Here is an 18,640-nt window from a genome sequence, read left to right as displayed (position 1 = left end):
ATTATGAAAGGATCTTAGTAAATAATATCTTAGAAAACAGGAATTGGTCAAATGGTAAAAAGAAGGCACAAAAGCCTTTAAAATTAGAATTGGTCAAATGGAAATAGAGGTACAAAAGTTCATTGAAAGCTTTAAAGCTTTAAAGCCTTAAAAATGAGAATTGGGTAGGTGGAAATTAATGACTCCATGAGACATTATCTATAACAGGGATAAGCTAAATACCTTCCCAATAAGATTAGGGTGAAGCAAAGAAGACCATTACCATAATTATTATTTAATATTGTACTAGAAATATTAGCTATAGCAGTAAGAGAAGAAAAATAAATAGAAGGATTAAGACTAGGCAATGAAGAAACAAAACTATCACATTTTGGGGAGGATATGATGATATTACCAATAAAGATCACCAGAAAAAGATAAGAAAAAGAATTTTCATTCAAAAAACTGGAATTAATATAAAATACTTTGAAGTCTATCTGCCAAGGCAAACCCAGGAACTATATGAATTTAATTACAAAACACTTTTCACCCAAGTAAAGACAGGTCTAAACATTTGGAGAAATATTAATTGCTCATAGGTGAATTGGTCACTAGAGTAAAAATGACAATTCTACCTCATTAATTTTTTTATTCAGTGTCAGAATAATCAAATTTCCAAAAATAATTTTATAAAGCTAGAAAAAGTAATGAAATTCTTCTGGAAAAGCAAAAGGCCATTGAATATCAAGGGAATCAATTTTAAAAATATGAAGAAAGTTGGCCTAGTAGTATATATCTCAAATTATATTACAAAGTGTTATTGACAAAGAAATAGAGTATTCGATCAGTGGGATTGATTAGATACACAATACACAGTAGTAAATGACCATAATAATCTATGTCTGACAAATCCAAAGACTCAAGCTTTTGGGACAAGAAGTCACTATTTGACAAAAATTCCTGGGAAAACTGAAAATTGGTTTGGCAGAAACTAGGTATCTCACATTAAATACCAAGATTAGGTCAAAATGGATACCTGATTTGGACATAATGGGTGATACCATAAGCAAATTAAGAAAGCATAGAAAAGTTTACCTGTAAGGTCTATGGACAAAGGAAGAATTTATGACCAAATAAGAGATGGAATCATGGGATGTAAAATGCATAATTTGATTACATAAAATTAAAAAGTTTTTCAATAATCAAAACCAATGCAGCTAAGATTAGAAGAAAAGCAGAAAATTTTAAAAAATATACAGGCTTCAGGGCAGCTAGGTGGCATAGTAGATAAAGCACCGGCCTTGGAGTCAGGAGTACCTGGGTTCAAATCCGGTCTCAGACACTTAATAATTACCTAGCTGTGTGGCCTTGGGCAAGCCACTTAACCCCATTTGCCCTGTAAAAACCTAAAAAAAAATATATAGGCTTCATTTCTCAAATATATATAGAGAATTAAGTCAAATTTTGAAAAATAAACCCACCTGTCAATGGATAAATGGTTAAAGGTTATAAAGAGGCAGTTTTTCAGAAGAAATCAATGGTATCTATAGTCGTTTTAAAAATCTAAATCACTATTATTTAGAAAATGCAAATCAAACTAACTCTATGGTATCACCTCATACCAATCAGATTGGCTAAGATGTAGGGGCAGTGGATAGAGTTCCAGGAGTAAAGAAGATGTGAATCCAAATCTGATCTCAGACACTTCCTAGCTATGTGACTTCCTCATATGTAGAATAAGTTGGAAAAGGAAATAGCAAACCACCATATCTTTGCCAAGAAAACCCCAAATGGAGTCATCAAGAGTTGGACATGACTGAAAAGACAGCAACAAATACACACTGATATGTGTCTGATATGAGACAATTAACTATTGTGTGTTGGCTTTTCATTGTGTATGTTGAATATCTTTTACAAAGAGAACCATGACCTCTGTTGAAAAGCTATTATATTTTCTGACAGTTATGACCTATTACTTCATTATATCATGTATATCTTGATTTAAAAAACATCAAAATAGGAAAACATCAACTGCTAGGATAGCCACACTCATCAAATTACATGAAAATTAATTCCTAACCAAACATTATTTTTTACAAGTTCACCATATCTCCTAGGATATTCCCAGAATTTTAAAAAGATTATGAAACATATTCACCACATTATTATTAGTAGTATTTCAATTGAAACAGACATTTTTTGGTACATTAATAAATTTTAATTGCTTATTTCAGCTTTAATTTATACTTTTAAATATCCTTTTAAATGACTTTTTGTTCATGTTTTATAATGTATATAATATACTGGTACAGTAACATATGTATATAATTTATAAATAAATGTAAATTATTAGTGTTTATGCTTTTTTCCCTTCTGATAGGGAAAAGGATTAAAACAGCATTCTAAGGCATAGAGAGGTTATGATTTGTATGAGCAGAGATAATATTCAAACTGATGAAGGTTGAAATTTTTGGAGGATTAAAGAATTTATTCATTTTTTTCTAAATCTTTGATTTCATCATTGAAAAGAGCTCTTAGGGAGAGACTTCCCTTACCATTGGAAATTAGCACTGTTCTGTAATCTATACTTGGGAAAAGTTGGCATAGGGAACCAAGATGTTTAAGTAACCCTCCCTGGGACACAGTCAATAGGTGTCAGAGTTTGACCTTTAGTCTTGGTAGCTCTGAGAACATTTCTCTATCCACTATACCATGCTGCCTCTCAATAAAGAAGTTCAGTTATTTAACATTTTCCTACATCACCCTTGGAGAATTTAAGATACCAGAGGACAGGGGATCTAACTGACTCCCTTGTTTTAAATAGGGATCAGAATATTGCAAAGAGATGGAGAAGCCTTAATTCCTAATTAATGGAAAGAGCAGATGGTCAAGTTTCTTTACATTCACCATGATGTGAACAATCATGTCAGTGAACAGGGATACTGAATGAGCTCCCCATGTTTTCACTTCATTATTAAGTCATCTTTGAAATTTTAACAGATGGAACATGTGACATAAACAATTTAGATATTATGAAATTGCTAAAAAAGGTCTAACTAAATAAGGACATTATATGGAGAAAAAAACATCTCTGGGGCTATCACTAAATTCATAATATCCTGCAGAAAAATGGTACCAATTTCCTAAAAAAAAGAAAGATATTATTCATGGGAAACTAGGTCATTAGGACACTGCTATAAACTTCTGAAAGAAAACATCACAACAACTGTATGCTAATTAGTTTAAATTTCAAAAAGGATAAAATTCTTCTTAATGGAACATTAAAATACCAATTTTCATATTTACATAATAAGAATTGATTTCTAAATCATAATTACCACTGGGGAGAATTAGCAAATCACACAAGTAGAACTCTGCCTTTAAAAACAAATGTTCATGGATTTGACACCAATATTCTTCCAGTGGGGCTTATTGGCTATGAATAAAGCACTAGAGGAAGATCTGAAGCAGGAAATAATTTAAGAACCTAGTTAGTCCAAAGCCCTTATTTAACAGATAAGGAAAATGGGGCCAGGAGAAGTTCAGGGACTTGCTCAAGATCCTGGAGTAAAAATGACCAAGCCAGGGTTTGAACTTAGATCTTTGATTCTAAATCCAGAGCTTGGTAATACAGAACACTATTGTCTCCAAAAAAATGAAGTTCAGGATTACTTAAAAGGCAATGAGAGGCCCATTGTAAGGGTAAACAAGCTACAATACATTACAGGTGAGGAATTTTGTAGACGTGACCAAAACCAGAATATCATTAGAGAAATATCCAAGTGGAGGGAAAAACAAGGATGGGCTAGTAAAGTGGGAGACCATGGGCTCCTGAGGTACTTCTAGTGCCTTACATAAAGCCTTACTAACAGAATGTATTTAATTAATGCTTATTGATTTAACTTGTTAAATAGAAAGCCTCTGATAGCTCAGTCTAGAAAAATCCTCCACCATTTCCCTGAAGAGTGCTTAAGAAACCTCAGCCATCAAATTATAGACAAAATTTTTTATGGTCTATTGAAACTCCATTGGAAGAATCTCATCATTTTTCCAAGTGGTGATAATTGGATCAAGGCATATCAACTTCCTAACAGTTCTCCTCTGTGATCAAATGCAAGCATTAATAGGATATTGGCCAGAGCTGAGAACACTGTGGTCATGAAGGATAACAAAACAAATTGGATCATGAAGGACTCAAACCTCCAATGCTGTATTCAATTAGCTTGACATTTGACTCAACATGGTAGTGCCATCAAGAGAAGAGTCTTGTTACATAATTTTTTAAAAAAAAATTCTACTTGCAAAGAACATTTAGTCCAAGACACTGCCAATTTCAAGTTGGCATAGCGCCATTGAATGGAACTTTATTATATTATTTTCCAAATCTGTAGTCTGCAAACCTCAGATGAATCCTGGCATTTGAACTGATAAAGAGGCTCAGACTTCAAATTAGAAGACCTGATGATGTTTGTCCTTCATTCTTGAAGAAGACCATGACATCAGAGGGGTGATGCCATAACAAAAAAGTGAACTGGATTTGAGTGAGAGGGGGAGATCTCGTTAAGAACTAGCTGCTGGAGGTACTGAATTCAATTTACTTTGTTGATTTTAATGAACATACACATCTGTTATTTCCAGATTTCCTACTCTACATATCCCTCATCAATCTAACCAATTCCCCAAAGTTGGAGTCAATCCACAGAGACTTCAAGAGGTCTCTAGGCCCTGGATATTTGCTTTGTAGCTTTAATCACATGGATTCTTTGGTAGTGGGGACCATGGTGGCAGTTTAAAGAGAATTCAAAATTTGCTTAAGGGAAATTCAAGGCTATGGCCAGAAAACTGAGGGAAAAGGTTAAGATCTTTACAGGTTCCATTTTACTTGACAAAATACTTTACAAAGGAGCTCAGTGGATCTTGTCTTATCTGGGAGAGAATCAGATTGATTCATAAAAAGAGAGGACAATGAAAACAAGGATATCTGAGAAAGCTGGATTTCTGGCCCTATTACTATAGATAAAAAATGCAAAAGAGAAAAGGTGAGATACAAAGTCAGTGCCTCAGTTCTCAAACAGCAGATATAGATGATTTTTCAACTATAGTTGTTACCTAAGAAGTTATTACCCAAGATGTTGCTGTTCAGTGGTTTCAGCTGTATTCAACTCTTCATGACTCCTTTGCGGGCTTTCGTGGCACAGATACTGGAGTGGTTTGCTATTTCCTTTCCAGCTCTTTTTACTGATGAGGAACCGAGGCAAATGGGGTTAAGTAACTTGGCCAGGGTCACACACAGCTAGTAAGTATCTAGATGAATCTCCCTGACTTCAGGGCTGGAGCTATATCTCCTGAGCCATCTAGCGGCTTTCTTCTTCAAAATACATGAAATTCTTTTTGTTCTGTTTTTGTTTTTTTGTGAAGCAATGGGTTTACTCAAGGACACAGAGCTATTAAAAGTATCAAGTGTCTGAGTCACGATTTAAACTCAGGTCCTCCTGACTCCAGGGTCAGTGCACTTACCTAGTTGCCCCATCCCCTCCCCAAATACATCAGTGGTGTGACTCTGGGAAAGTCCCTTAATCTCTTCCAGTTTCCTATAATACTGAATTGCCATAAAACCTAATCTCTTAGCTTTGATATGCTACATCTATAGGACCACAGAATACCATAACCTCAAAAGAATCAACCTTTCCAGTGACCCCTGTGGAAATGGAAAGGTCAGCCTATTATCAGTGATGACTGGTCTGCTACTGTGAGCATTGAGGATATCACCAAGGGAGTGTTTGATGGAGAAAGGAGGGCAGGATGAATGGGTTGATTGCCTAGAGGTATTCATCATAAAAGATACAAAGAAAGGCTTCTAGTGGCTTGGTTAGATACTATATGAGAAATATATGGAAAGACATGACCATGGGTCACAAAGGATAAAAAAGTCTAGATAAACCTATCATATATATGAATGGAGAAATAAGAAGTACCACCATCACAGACCCAACAAGGTAAAAAAAGTAAGGATGAAAACTCTTAAGAGATGCTGGTTTACCCAGATAAACAGAATTCCTGACCAAGACATTTTTGTTTCATTTAACAAGGTTCCTGCAGTATAGAATACTAATTGGTGGTGAAATAATCTTTAGAAGTTATTTATTTTCCTTAAGTCCTAGGATGACTGTAGTTAAGATCATGGGACCTTAGGGTCATAGCTCTAGAACAGGAAGGAATCATCTGTCTAGTCATTCTCATTTTGCAGATTAGGAAACAGAGGCCACAAGAAGTTTAATGATTTGACCAAGATCACATAGTGAGATGTGAATCCCAGGTCCTTGGATTCCAGAGGCTGCTTTGGGATGTTGCTGTTTTTCCATTATACCCTCTCCATACGAGCAGTTGGTGGTACAATAGGATGTTAGGTCTAGAGTCAGGAACACTTATCTTCCTGAGTTCAAATCTGGCTTTAGACACTTACCAGTTATGTGATCTTGGGCAAGTCACTTAACCCTATTTGTCTTAGTTTTCTCATCTGTCAAATAAGCTCAAAAAGGAAATGGCAAGCCACACCAGTATCTTTGCCAAGAAAATCCCCAATGGGGCCATGAAGAGTCAGACATTACTGAAATTACTTAACAACAAAATCTTAATGTATGGCTGATATGGGGGTTCAGATGACAGGTGCTTCTTTGAAAGCCTTGCAGAATTAAACAATCTTAGAAACCAACGAGTAAAGAAGTTAACCTTTAGTGACACTCTAAGTCAAAAATATCAGAATAAAAGAGAAAATCTATTAAAATAAAGATAACCTTTCTGGTTGATGCTCAGCTTCAGAAACATAATTTTAGTGAATGGTAAATTATTTCCATGTATACATCTCATTGTAAGTCTTCAAGGCTCAGGAATTGTAACCTGAGAGGAAGCCACTTTTCTCCAAAACCAAATAACAGCAGGATCAGGAGAGATACATGTTGCCTGCCACAGATAGCAATAACTTCAAAACTTTAATTTCTAGATAAACAAGGATATGTTTTAAAAATGTCTCACAGTTTTGATTTAAAACCTAGCTGCATCATGAAATAAATAGTGTATCCAAGTGATTAAACTGGAAAAAGGTTGATTTTTAAGCACTGACATCTTGAATCCAGAATAGAGAAGAATTTTATCAACTGAATGTGCTGATAACAAAAGAGAATAGCCAGGCCGCATCTGGCAAGGCAATTTTTGATTTCCTGAGCAAGTGAATCAGATGTTCCTTTGCTATCATCAAAGAAATCAAGCACTTATCATTTCATTCCAAATGCACTAACATACTGTGCACAGAAAAGAAGGAGCTTGTCATTCTCCTTCCTTGATGTGTTACATGAAATAACAGGGGTTAAAATAATCCCAATTCTTTAAACTGTCTTCTAGTGAGGTATGCATTACATCACAGTTCAGTAATGTCTTAGTTTCACCCCAAAAATGCTAGAAAAAAGTAAATTAAATAAAATTCTGTGGTACATTGAGATTAGAATCATATGTTAAATGTTGGAAAGGATATGAAGTATTAGCAAGTACAATTCTATTATTTTATAGGTAGGGAAACTGAAGCTTGGAGAATTTAAATGACTTACTCAAAGTCACACAGGTCAGTGCTCTTGTCAATACATCACATTGTTACAAAAAAACTGCTAGGACCATTGCAAAAATAATATCTACAGTCATGTTATCTTTATTTTCCCTCAAAACTGTTCATCCCTAAAGATATCTATTCTTTTTTTGCTAAAGCAGCTTCTACATCCAATAAGCTAATGTAACAAGCTTAAGCACCAAATGTGCTTGGTGCTTAGGATGCAAAAACAAAGCTAGAATTTAAAGGGAAAACAGCAGGCACAGACCTATGTAAAAATGGAAATAATATGTACACATAACTAAATTCATATACAGAATATGTATATGTGTATTATTTCCATCTCTAGATTTATGATTTTAATAAAATAATGGGAGGGGCAGGAAAAGGAGCAGGAAAAACCTTATAAAGCAGGAAATATTTGATCTTAGCTTTGACATGAAGTAGGGGTTTCAAGGGGCAAAAGTAAAAAATAGAGCTTTCCAGTTACAAGGAATAGCCTATTCAAAAGCATGGGAATGGGAGAATGTGTGTCATATTTGACAATTCCAAATAGACAAATTTGGCTGGAAAATAGAGTGGGAATATTTTGAAAGAGGTTTGTAGAGAGAAGTTATAAAGGCTTCAAATTATAAGAGAGCAAAGTATTTTATTCTAGAGGCAACAGGGTAAACAAAAGAGGGGGGAATAACATGGTCAGACATATGATTCAGGGATATCAATTTGAGAGTTGTATAGAGGTTGGAGTAGAGAGGGGAAAGACTGAAAACTGGGAAATCAATCAAGAGACTATTATATAGTCAAGGAGGATTGTGAAGAAGGTCTAAAAGAGAGAGGTGGCTATATAAATGGAAGGAAGGGAATAGATGCAGGAGATGTAAGGACAGAATTGACAGAACTTGGCAACATATTAAATATATGGATTAGGTAGGTGACAGTGAAAACTTCACAATGATTTCAAGTGTTTGAACCTAGATGACAAGGATGGATGGTGGTACCTTCAACAGAAATAGAAGTTTGGAAGACAGGTAGATTTTGGGGAAAGACAAGATATTGGTAATGTGGAGTTTGTGATATATCTGAGACAGTTGGAAAATATCCAACAGCTATTTTAATATGTGAAATTTGAATTTATGATCAGATTAGAGTGATAGATTTGAACCATGGAAACTGATAAAATTACTCAGAGAGAGTGTTGAGAGAGAAATAAAAATAGCCTAGAATACATCCTTTGGATTTATCTATAGTTAGAAGATGTGGCATAAATGAAAATGTAGCAAAGGAGACTGAAGAGGTAATAGAGAATGAGAGAAGAATGCCCTAAAAACACTGCAAGGAGAGAGTATCCAGGAGGATGAATGATTCACAGTGTTAAATGGTACAGGGAGATCTAGAGGATAAGGACTAAATTCAAGTTGTTATTTTTGTTATAATTCAGATTTAGTGATTAAGAGGTGACTAGTAACCTGGCAGGGAATAGTTTCAGTTCAGTCATGATGTTGGAAGTCAGAGATTGCAAAGGGATGAGAAGTAAATGAAAGGAAAAAGATATTAAAGGAAGCAGACACAATTTCCTGCAAGTCTAGCTGGAAAGGGTAGGAAAGATAGTTTGTTAGAGTCAAGGCAAGTTTTTGGAAGAATGAGAAAGGCCTGGACAGAAATGTTGACAAAAAGCAAGAAGAAAATAAACAGAGAGAAACTGAAAATTAGAGAAAGGGTACAAGGGAGAGATTGAAGGAGCAAGTAGCCAGAAGACAAGAGAGAATGGGTTCAAGGACACAACTATATATTTATTTTCGCAAGAAAGGCCACCTATTATTAAGAGATACTAGTGAAGGAAAAGAAAATATGCTTGAGAGCTTTTGAAGTCTAAAAGAATGAATTCAGATGCATTTTAATTTATCATTGAAGGAGAAGATGAGATGCTCTGTTGAAAGGAAGGTGGTATTGGAAGCTTGTGAATCAAAGAGAAGTAGAATAGCCTCTGGGGACAATGTGACAGAAAATCCATTAAAGAAGAAAAAAGTTGTTAGGATCCAGGAGAGATCAGATAACAAAAATTTGTAATGGTGCCAAGTTGGCATCGTCATGTGACATCCTGTAGCACTCACTATTCAGCAATATAGTAAAAGTAGAACACAGATGTTGTGAGTATCCCAGGGCTGGAGTCTGGCAAGATATGAGCTGTGACAAATTAAAGGGGAAAGAAAATAGAGGTGTGAGGACAATGTACTGTATTCCCTCATGGAAAAAACACAACACAATATGAGGCAGTGTGGGTGATATTGTACCAGTAAAAAGGGATTATACATCTACCCACCAGCTAGCTCATAAATTGTCTTTCAGACTTTAGTGTCTGGAAAATATCATCTAACTTCCCACAGCTCTCGAAATGAACCCGACACCTTTAAAAGACATGTTCTTTGGTTATCATCCCTATTTTTTCAGAGCAGGAAACCTATATGCACAGAAATTGAAAGTCTTGACAGGGATCACACATAGCTGATGGAATGTAAGAGGCAAGACTCCTTCCCTATCTCCACATCTGTCTTTTCAATACACTACTGAGAAAGGTCATCTATTTAATCTTAAATTTTGTTGTGGTTATTGTTGTTGTTCAGTCTTTTCAGTCACATTTGACTCTACCAACCCTTTGGGATTTTGGTATTGGTTTGTTTATTTTTTGGCAAAGATAGTGGAGTAGTTTGCCATTTCCTTCTCCAGTTCATTTTACAGAATAGGAATCTGAGGCAAACAGGTTAAATGACTTGTCTATGGTCACATTGTTATTAAGTATCTGAGGCCAGATTTGAACTCTTGAGGATGACTCTTCCTGACTCCAGGCCTGTCATACTGTCCTCCCTAGCTGCCAATTCAGAGATATTTCTATCTATTGAGGTAAATTCTGCCTCTCTGAAACTACCCACTATTGGTTACTCTTAGAACCAAAGAAGACAAGCATGATCCTCTGTCCACAAACCAATCTGTCTGAGGATCCAGCAAAATCTGAGATGAGCCAAGGCTTACCTGTCCCACATGTTGTACTGCAGTCTGTCCAGCTGCCATATTGCCAAAAATATTCTGGCTTCTCCACATCATTTTCAGAGCTGCTATCTTTCCGTATAGTATACTCATACTTTATGCCAGGGTTGGTCACTTGGAAAAGAAGCTGAAAAACAAGAGAAAGGGTGATCTCAAGCTGATTCATGATAATCTTTTTCATTGGATCTGTGATTTTATTAGTATTAGAAGAGTGCAGTAAGGACTTTCCTCACCAAGGTAGGTGGGCATGCTGGAAATCTTAGAGTGTTGCCTGGGGTGCTGAGAAGTCAAGTGATTTGTCCAGGAACACACAACTAGTATGTGCCAACAGTGAGACACAAATTCAGGATTACTTGACATAGGGGCCAGTTCTCTATCAAAAACATCAGGCTGACTCCTCACTCAATATTCACATGCAAAGACAGAAATCATAGAACAATTAAAGCGCTAAAATAAATATTTTGGGCTTTCCAAAAAAAAAGTCAACCATGAAACAAAATAAATTTAATGTCCTTAAATTTCTTTCTGTTTTAGTCATGTATCTATGTAGTTAAATATTTTGGTTCAGTTCTCTTCCTTTGGGAGGATAGTCTGCTCCGAAGGAGCATGATTCTCCCAAATAAATTCTCCTGCCCCTATACCCTTCCTTACTGCTTAAACCCTCTTCCTTTTGGGAAGGCAGCCTGTTTTTCAGGAGTGAGATTCTCCAGGTAATCTTTCATGCTTCTATAACACTCTTTTCTTTTCATCCTCTCATAGTGGTTTAGGTTGCTTAGGGATCAGTGATTTCCTATCTTTAGTCTTTCTTTCCCTTAGCTTCTGTAATGCCACACACACACACACACACACATATACACATTTCTATCTATATAGATAGATATAGATATTCTCTATAAATATATGTGTGTATTTATATGTGTGTGTATATATGTGTATGTATATACATACTATGGCAATACTTATAACTTGTTGCCCTAAAAAAATCTTGGATTAGTGATCAATAAGTGCATAACCCATTGTTCTGAATAGTACATCTGAAAATTGCTATCTCATTTAGAGTTCATCACTTTCTATTGAGACTGCATATTACCTGGATCCATACAGACTCATTGGTGGGGCCGGCTGCCCTCAGATTTTCTAAGTCACCTTTCCTGTCATACTGAAAGATGGTCCCTGCCAGCTTGTAGTCTCCATTCCACTGGATAATAAATCCACCATTTAGATAATATTTTTCTGGGTCTTCACTTCTGACAGCCAGGAAGTTTCCAGCTTCTTCAATCTCTATGACTCGAATGTCTCTTGCTCCTTTTGGAATAAGTCCAATATCAACATAGCCTAAGGAGATAAGACAGATGAAGAGATTAAATTCAACAACTGTTTATTAAATGTCTGCCACATGCAATACAATTTGGAAAATACAAACATTAATAAAACCTAACCCCCTGCTCTTGTGGAGCTTACAACAGAGTGAGAGAAAATTACATATGTAAAAGTATGAAGTGGAAAGAGAGTTGAATCTGACTCAGAAGATTTAGGTTCAAATGCTTATTATTCCACTTACTTTAGGCAAGTCATGCAATCTCTTAAATCAGTAGTTTCTTAGCTGAAAAATGTAATGCTTTGTACTTTATTTCAAATATTTAAAAATCATTCTAAAAAGAGTTTCAGAGGTTTCACCTCAGTGCCTAGGAGTCCATGGCATAAAAGGTTAAAACCTTTCCTCTACAGTCTTTGTTTTGTTCTTAACGTGATGGTAAAGTAGGGTGTTTACCTGTCTGTCTCTGAGCTTGGGGAACCCCAGAATAAGAACCCGCTATTTGGGCTTTCATAGGGTTGGATGTGTACGCATCCGACATTTATATAACCTTTTGAAGAATTGATCAGGTGCAATGGAGTATTCAAGCTAATGTAATCTTTTTAAGTGTGCTTCAGAGTCTAGACAAAATTCCTCTGGTTTCCAATTTCTGTCACTCTTAATGAAAGATTTTTAAGTAAAAAGGGCTTATAATATCAACTCCAAGCAACAGAACCACTGACTTACTTTTATGTTATTATTACTGTTACTTGGTAGCATGTAACCAATCTATTCTCAATGAAGGCCAAGGTCTAATGATTTACATGAGAAGATTCCAGAAAAAGAACAATTTATGATCTCAGTGAGCCCGAGTTCTCCTTAACAAGTAGATGCTTGCCTTTCATAAAAGCCCCTACTTGATGGGGTCTGAAAACACAAGAGAAGATGGGTATCAAACAAAAATAAATGTATTGACTAGGACTTTGCAGAAAGCTAACCTGCTTCTCTCCATATCAATAGTCTTATTTCTTGATATACATTATCTCATTTGATACTCATCACAGCTCTGTGAGATAATTGATGAGTATATCATTCCAATATTGCTCAAGAAATGGAGCCTGAGAAAAGTTCAGTGACTATCAGAAAGTCACACAGTGAATATCTGAGTCAAGACTTGAAATTAGGCTTTATTGACTCCAGGACTGGGGCTATACCTATTATGCTACAATTGGGGTTAAAAAAATAGTGAACAATAGGACCAATTACTCTTCTGTAACTGTACAGAGGACTACTTTTACTCTTTTCTTTTCTCAGTAGCTTCTTTCTTAAGGAGATGCAACCTTCACAGAGCAGACTAGAGCCTGGAAAGGAAGTTGATTTTCTATTTTTTGCAGAGGATATTTTTTAAACAAGTTCAGTCTTCCAATATTGAAACTGAATTAGATTTGTATATCCCCAGAAGGGGGAGTTGTAGTTAGATTAAAGCAATTAAGCCAAGAAAACTAAATGATTTACACTCTAGGTTTTGCTATCTGTTAAAAAAGCAATGTTCATGGATGAAGTGGTGATCTCATTTCAAGTAAGGTACTGTACTCCATCTTGTCTTAAGTGGGGGGGTTGTTTAATTGTTGCAATAAGAGCAGAAGTTAGCTACTGACAAAAGCAGCCCTCTAGTCTAAGGGTCTAACATTTGAGATTGAAATCACAGAACATTTTTCAAATTCCATCTTATTGTTGTTTCCTAGTACTGGGAATAAATCAGGGCATAAAAGGAGGCCAAGACCATGACCAGAAGTTTGGTTATGCAAGAAAAGGTTCTACCTTTAGGCACAATAGTTGGGAAGGTTTAACAATCAAGATCTAGGAACTCAGTAATTGTGAGAGAGAAGAAAAAGCTTGAAGATGATCAGATATTTTGAACTAAAGAGTTCAGGTAGCAGGGATTAGGAAACCAGACTTGTGAGACAGGGAAGAAAGGAGCTAGGATCCCAGTAAAGTGTTCAAGGAATCCAGAGTAGGCAATAGGGTATGAAAGTATAAAACTCAGCATGAGGTATGATAAGCACAGAGCACCATCAGAAATAATGAAGCTTGATCTCTGTGTCAAAGGCTCCTGAGACAAGGTTGTATATATATATTTACTGAGCAAGACCAAAAATAGACTCAGAATGAAAACAAGTAGAAGTAAAAGCAACTAGCTGGAGTGGATACTCTCTTCTAGATTTTCTAAGTGTTTTCACTACTTTTGTCTCCTACTCCTCAGTTTTCATTGCTGTTGTATCATCTATAGCATACCCCATTACTTTTGGCACTTCCAAGGCTCTTTCCTTGCTTCTCTTTTCTACCTTTTCACTTAATGAATTCATCAGCTCCTACGGGCTTATTTTATCATCTCTGGATTTATCAACCTATATATCCAGCCCCAGGCACTCTCTCCTAAGCTCCAGCCCTATATCGCCCATGTAGATATACCACAAACATCCCAGACTCAATGTGTTCAAAGAACAAGTCATTTGCATTTCCCTCCAAATCCATTTTTTGAACATTCCTATTTCTGTAGAGGATAATACAATTTTTCCAGATGGATAAAAGAAGATTACAAAATAATAGGCGAGTTCAAAACTTAAGTACCACCAAAATGGTAAGATCAATGCCCACTTGGATAGAAGTACTTAATAAAATGTCACTGAGATCAGTCTCTGGCCTTATTTAGCTCATAGGATTATAGATCTAGAGCTGGAAGAGACCCCAGAAGAAATTTATTTCAGCAAGAACTTGAGACCCAGAGATGCTAAGTGACATTCTCCAAGTCACATAGTAAGTAGGTCTTCTGAATCCAAATCCAGCCTTTAAAAAAGTCTTTTAGGGGGCGGCTAGGTGGTGTAGTGGATAAGGCACCGGCCTTGGAGTCAGGAGTACCTGGGTTCAAATCTGGCCTCAGACACTTAATAATTACCTAGCTGTGTGGCCTTGGGCAATCCACTTAACCCCATTTGTGTTGCAAAAACCTAAAAAAAATTCTTTTGATGCTTCAAATGATGGCACAGATGGAGTGATTAAATTCTTTTGAAGATATCATAAAGGCAAGATGTATGGCTAGCATATTGAATAAAAGAAATTTGATCTCCAAATACCCACATGGGTCAGTAAAATGAAGTTTAGTAGAAAAAAAAGGAAAATTCACATAATTTCAGTGTCCAATTTATGACTAACCAAGAATCCTCTCTCTTCAACACATACAAAGGTCATTTAGACTAAATATTTTTCTTTATAAATTTTACTCTTTGCTCCTCTGAGTAGGCTGAACAAGTATAATCCCCATTCCAAATTCTATATTTGGGTTCAAAAAACAAAGTACAAATACAGAAAGGGAGAGGCATGAGTAGATAATAAGTCATATGAAAATGGGATAATTATTTTTTGGAAGATTATGTAAAGTCAATATGAGGTAACACTGCAATATAGCAGCCCAAACTGGTAGTCTAATCTTACATTTTAAGAAGGAAACCTAGTAAGAACAAGAACATCTAGAAGTAGTGATAAAGATGCTGAGAGGAAGGAAAGAAGGCTTTAATAGCTTGAAGAAGACAATACTTGGGTAGAGAAACTTCTTAACAGTTTGAGATTTTCATCATTCAGATCTTAACAAAATCCCAGAGGAGCTATGCTAATGATATAAAATAAAACCCACAGATAGAAAATTCTCTCTCCATTTTTACTTCTCTCTCATTCTCACTCAGGGAAACTTAGGTAATCAAAGAAGCCTAGGATTTGAATATCATTTCCTCTTCCCTGCTCATCCTCTAGTGATGTTAACAAAAAGTCAAAGGAGGGACAACAGCAGGAGAGGAGGGAGAAAACATCTACCCAGTAGATAGTGACCCTTGAATCATAATGAAGAATTCATTGGAATGTCAATTTATGTGAAGAAAGTCCTTTTGTCTGAGGAGATAAACCACTTATAGATTTTCTCATTTAATCCCTCAAGGTAGATTCAAGTCCAATTACTATTTGTCAGAGTAAGAAACAAGGGTTTATGGAATCCTTCTGACAGTCTCTTGGCTAATGCGGGGGGGGGGGGGGGGGGGGGATATTCAAATTCCAATTAGTTGTGCTTCATCAGACATGACTTCCTATTATTTTGACTTTATATTGAATTCTAATTTATTTCATCAGTATAATAACCTCCTTTATAAATTATTTTGAATTTAACAAATGAGCATTTTCATATATAAAGTAAAATACAAAAAGATTGTATTTAAAACTGACTCTATTCCCTACCTCTGGCTCTTGACTGAAAGTATATAATAAATTATTTCTAAAGCTCTATTGCTGGTCTATGATCCCTCTTGAACTGCCTTCTGTGCCCCTTTGTGAGTTTTTATAGTGTTTCTTTTTTGTACCTAAAGATTTTATTTATTTTGAGTTTTACAATTTTTCACCCAATCTTACTTCCCTCTCCTCACCCCCTACAGAAGGCAATTTGCCAGTCTTTACATTGTTTCCATGGTATACATTGATCCAAATTGAATGTGATGAGAGAGAAATCATATGTTTAAGGAAGAAACATAAAGTATAAGAGACAGCAAGATCAGACAATAAGATATCAGTTTTGAGTTTTTACAGATGGAGTGATTAAATTCTTTTGAAGATATCATAAAGGCAAGATGTATGGCTAGCATATTTTTTTCTTTTTGCATCACTCTCCCCTCCCCTACCTTCACTCCCAATTGGATGTGAAAGTTACCTTGGAAAGAACACAGTCAAGCAAAACAAATTCAGAAATGAGGTTTTCTCCCAGACCTTGGATCCATCACCTTTCTGACAAGAAGCAGAGAACATGCTCCATCATAGGTACCCTGGAGAGATGGCTGGTCTTTGACTTGAGAAAAGTTCCTAAGTGTTTCAAGGTTCTTTTTCAAAACAATTCCATGGTCATAATATGTGGTGTTCTCCTCATTCTTACTTGACTCTGGATCAGCTCCTACTTCTGAGGAGTCTATGAAATAGTCTTGTCATATCTTATAACTATATTTATATTCATATACCACAATTTATTATGCCATTCACTAATTGATCAGCACCCTTTTAGTATCAGTTCTTAGATTTTCTTTTTCCTTTTTATTTTCTTTTCAGGATCAGGATGCTTGTTTTATTTGGCAATATGAGTGTTATCCTGTCTCTTAACTACTATTCTTGATTATTTTCTTATTAAGTTTGCTATATTTTTACATCAAACTCTGTGGTTGTTCAACTTCTCTTTACAGAGTTCAGATAGAGTGAGACTTTGTCAAATTTTTTTTCTCTTTCACTCTTTTCCAGGTTTGAATAATATTTCACAAAGTCCAACTTTGAGAAATTACAAATTGCATCTACTTTTTTCCTTCTTTCTATGCTAGTCCTTTTTGTCATCCCTTTTATTTCTCTTAAAACCCTCAGAACAGAACAAATATGCCACCCCTGCTGTTTTTCTTATTTAACTTCCTCAAAAGCTTTTGAAGACATTAAAGTTCTAAAGGCACATATTTTTTCCTATTAGAATATTAGCCTTTCATCATTGCATAAACCTTTTGAATTGCTCAAATACAATTGCCTTTATAAGTTTCTCTTATGTTTTTGAACTTGCATTTCAATTATTCTACTCAACAATGTTTTGGTTTTTTTAATCAGAAATACTTTAAAGTGCTCTATTCCATTTCAATTCCATTTTCCCTATAGGACTTTACTCAGCTTTTTCAGGCTAAGATATTATTGGTTTTAAGCCATTATATTTTACCTATTGAAATATTTCATTTCAAAATATTTCCTTATAGTATGCTGGGTTTTGTGTGATCCTGACTATGGTTTCTTGGTTTTAGAACTCTTTCTTTCTGACTGCTTGATATATTTTTCTTTGCAGAAGTTTTTTTTATTTTGGCTATAACATTTCTGAAATTTTCATTTCTGTGTGTTTTTGGGAAATGTAGACTATGTATTCTTTCTATTTTTCATTTTTTCTGTGGTTCTGATAGATCAGGAAAGTTTTAATTTAGGATTTCTTGAAATTCAGTGTCTAAGTCATGTTAGAAATTGTGTTTTTGAAGGAATTTGATGATTCAGATGATCTCCCCTTGACTTGTTTTCCAGTTATTTTGAACAGGATATACTTCAGTTGCTTTTTTCTACTATTTTTCAATCTATGGATTTTATTCTAATATTTTTTATTATCTCATGGAGTCCTTGATTTTAATTTGTTCTCTTTTCATTTCCAAGGAGTTAATTACTTAGGTAAGGCTTACAACTTTTTATTTAAAGTTATTTACTTTCCAAGTCTTTCCTCTAGAGCTTATCTTTCATTTTTTAATCACTTGATTCATTTTTTCTACATATTCATGTAATTCTTGTGAGAAATACATTTTTCCTTTAAATCATTGATTACAGTTTCTAAAGAGCCACACATTCCTTCTTGGTTTTTGAACATCTCTGGATCTATTGATTTTTTTTTAAGTGGTCTGTCTCTTTTGCTTGGTTCTCTTTCCAGTCTTAATGACAAGAGCAGGCTCTTCCCACTGTTAAGCTTTTGGCTGGGGTGGTTGCTTCTGTTGTTATCTCTCTGGGACACCTAGGTTCCTGAATAGATTTCTAACCCCTGGGATTAGGTTCCTTTGCAGAGCACTGGATCTTCAGGGCTCCCTACTGCTATTTCAAGACAAAGTTCTAGCATTGTGGGCCTTGAGTGTGCTTTCTAC

The 18,640-nt window shown here is 35.4% G+C and overlaps 1 protein-coding gene across 5 annotated transcripts in view; it reads right to left on the bottom strand.

The window, feature by feature from the left end:
- Positions 1-18,640, bottom strand: part of ADAMTS12 (ADAM metallopeptidase with thrombospondin type 1 motif 12) — a 534,583-nt gene that overhangs the window by 98,522 nt on the left and 417,421 nt on the right. For all 5 annotated transcript variants that reach the window (XM_074208421.1, XM_074208422.1, XM_074208424.1 and 2 more), the window contains 2 exons: positions 11,709-11,953; positions 10,604-10,745 (listed from right to left, as the gene is read on the bottom strand). In XM_074208421.1, coding sequence (XP_074064522.1) covers positions 10,604-10,745; positions 11,709-11,953 — 387 coding nt within the window. The remainder of the gene's footprint in view (positions 1-10,603; positions 10,746-11,708; positions 11,954-18,640) is intronic.

This window comes from Macrotis lagotis, chromosome X (assembly GCF_037893015.1).
Source record: "Macrotis lagotis isolate mMagLag1 chromosome X, bilby.v1.9.chrom.fasta, whole genome shotgun sequence".
In the NCBI taxonomy this organism is placed as follows: Eukaryota; Metazoa; Chordata; class Mammalia; order Peramelemorphia; family Peramelidae; genus Macrotis; species Macrotis lagotis.
This window is presented reverse-complemented; position numbering and strand designations above follow the sequence as displayed.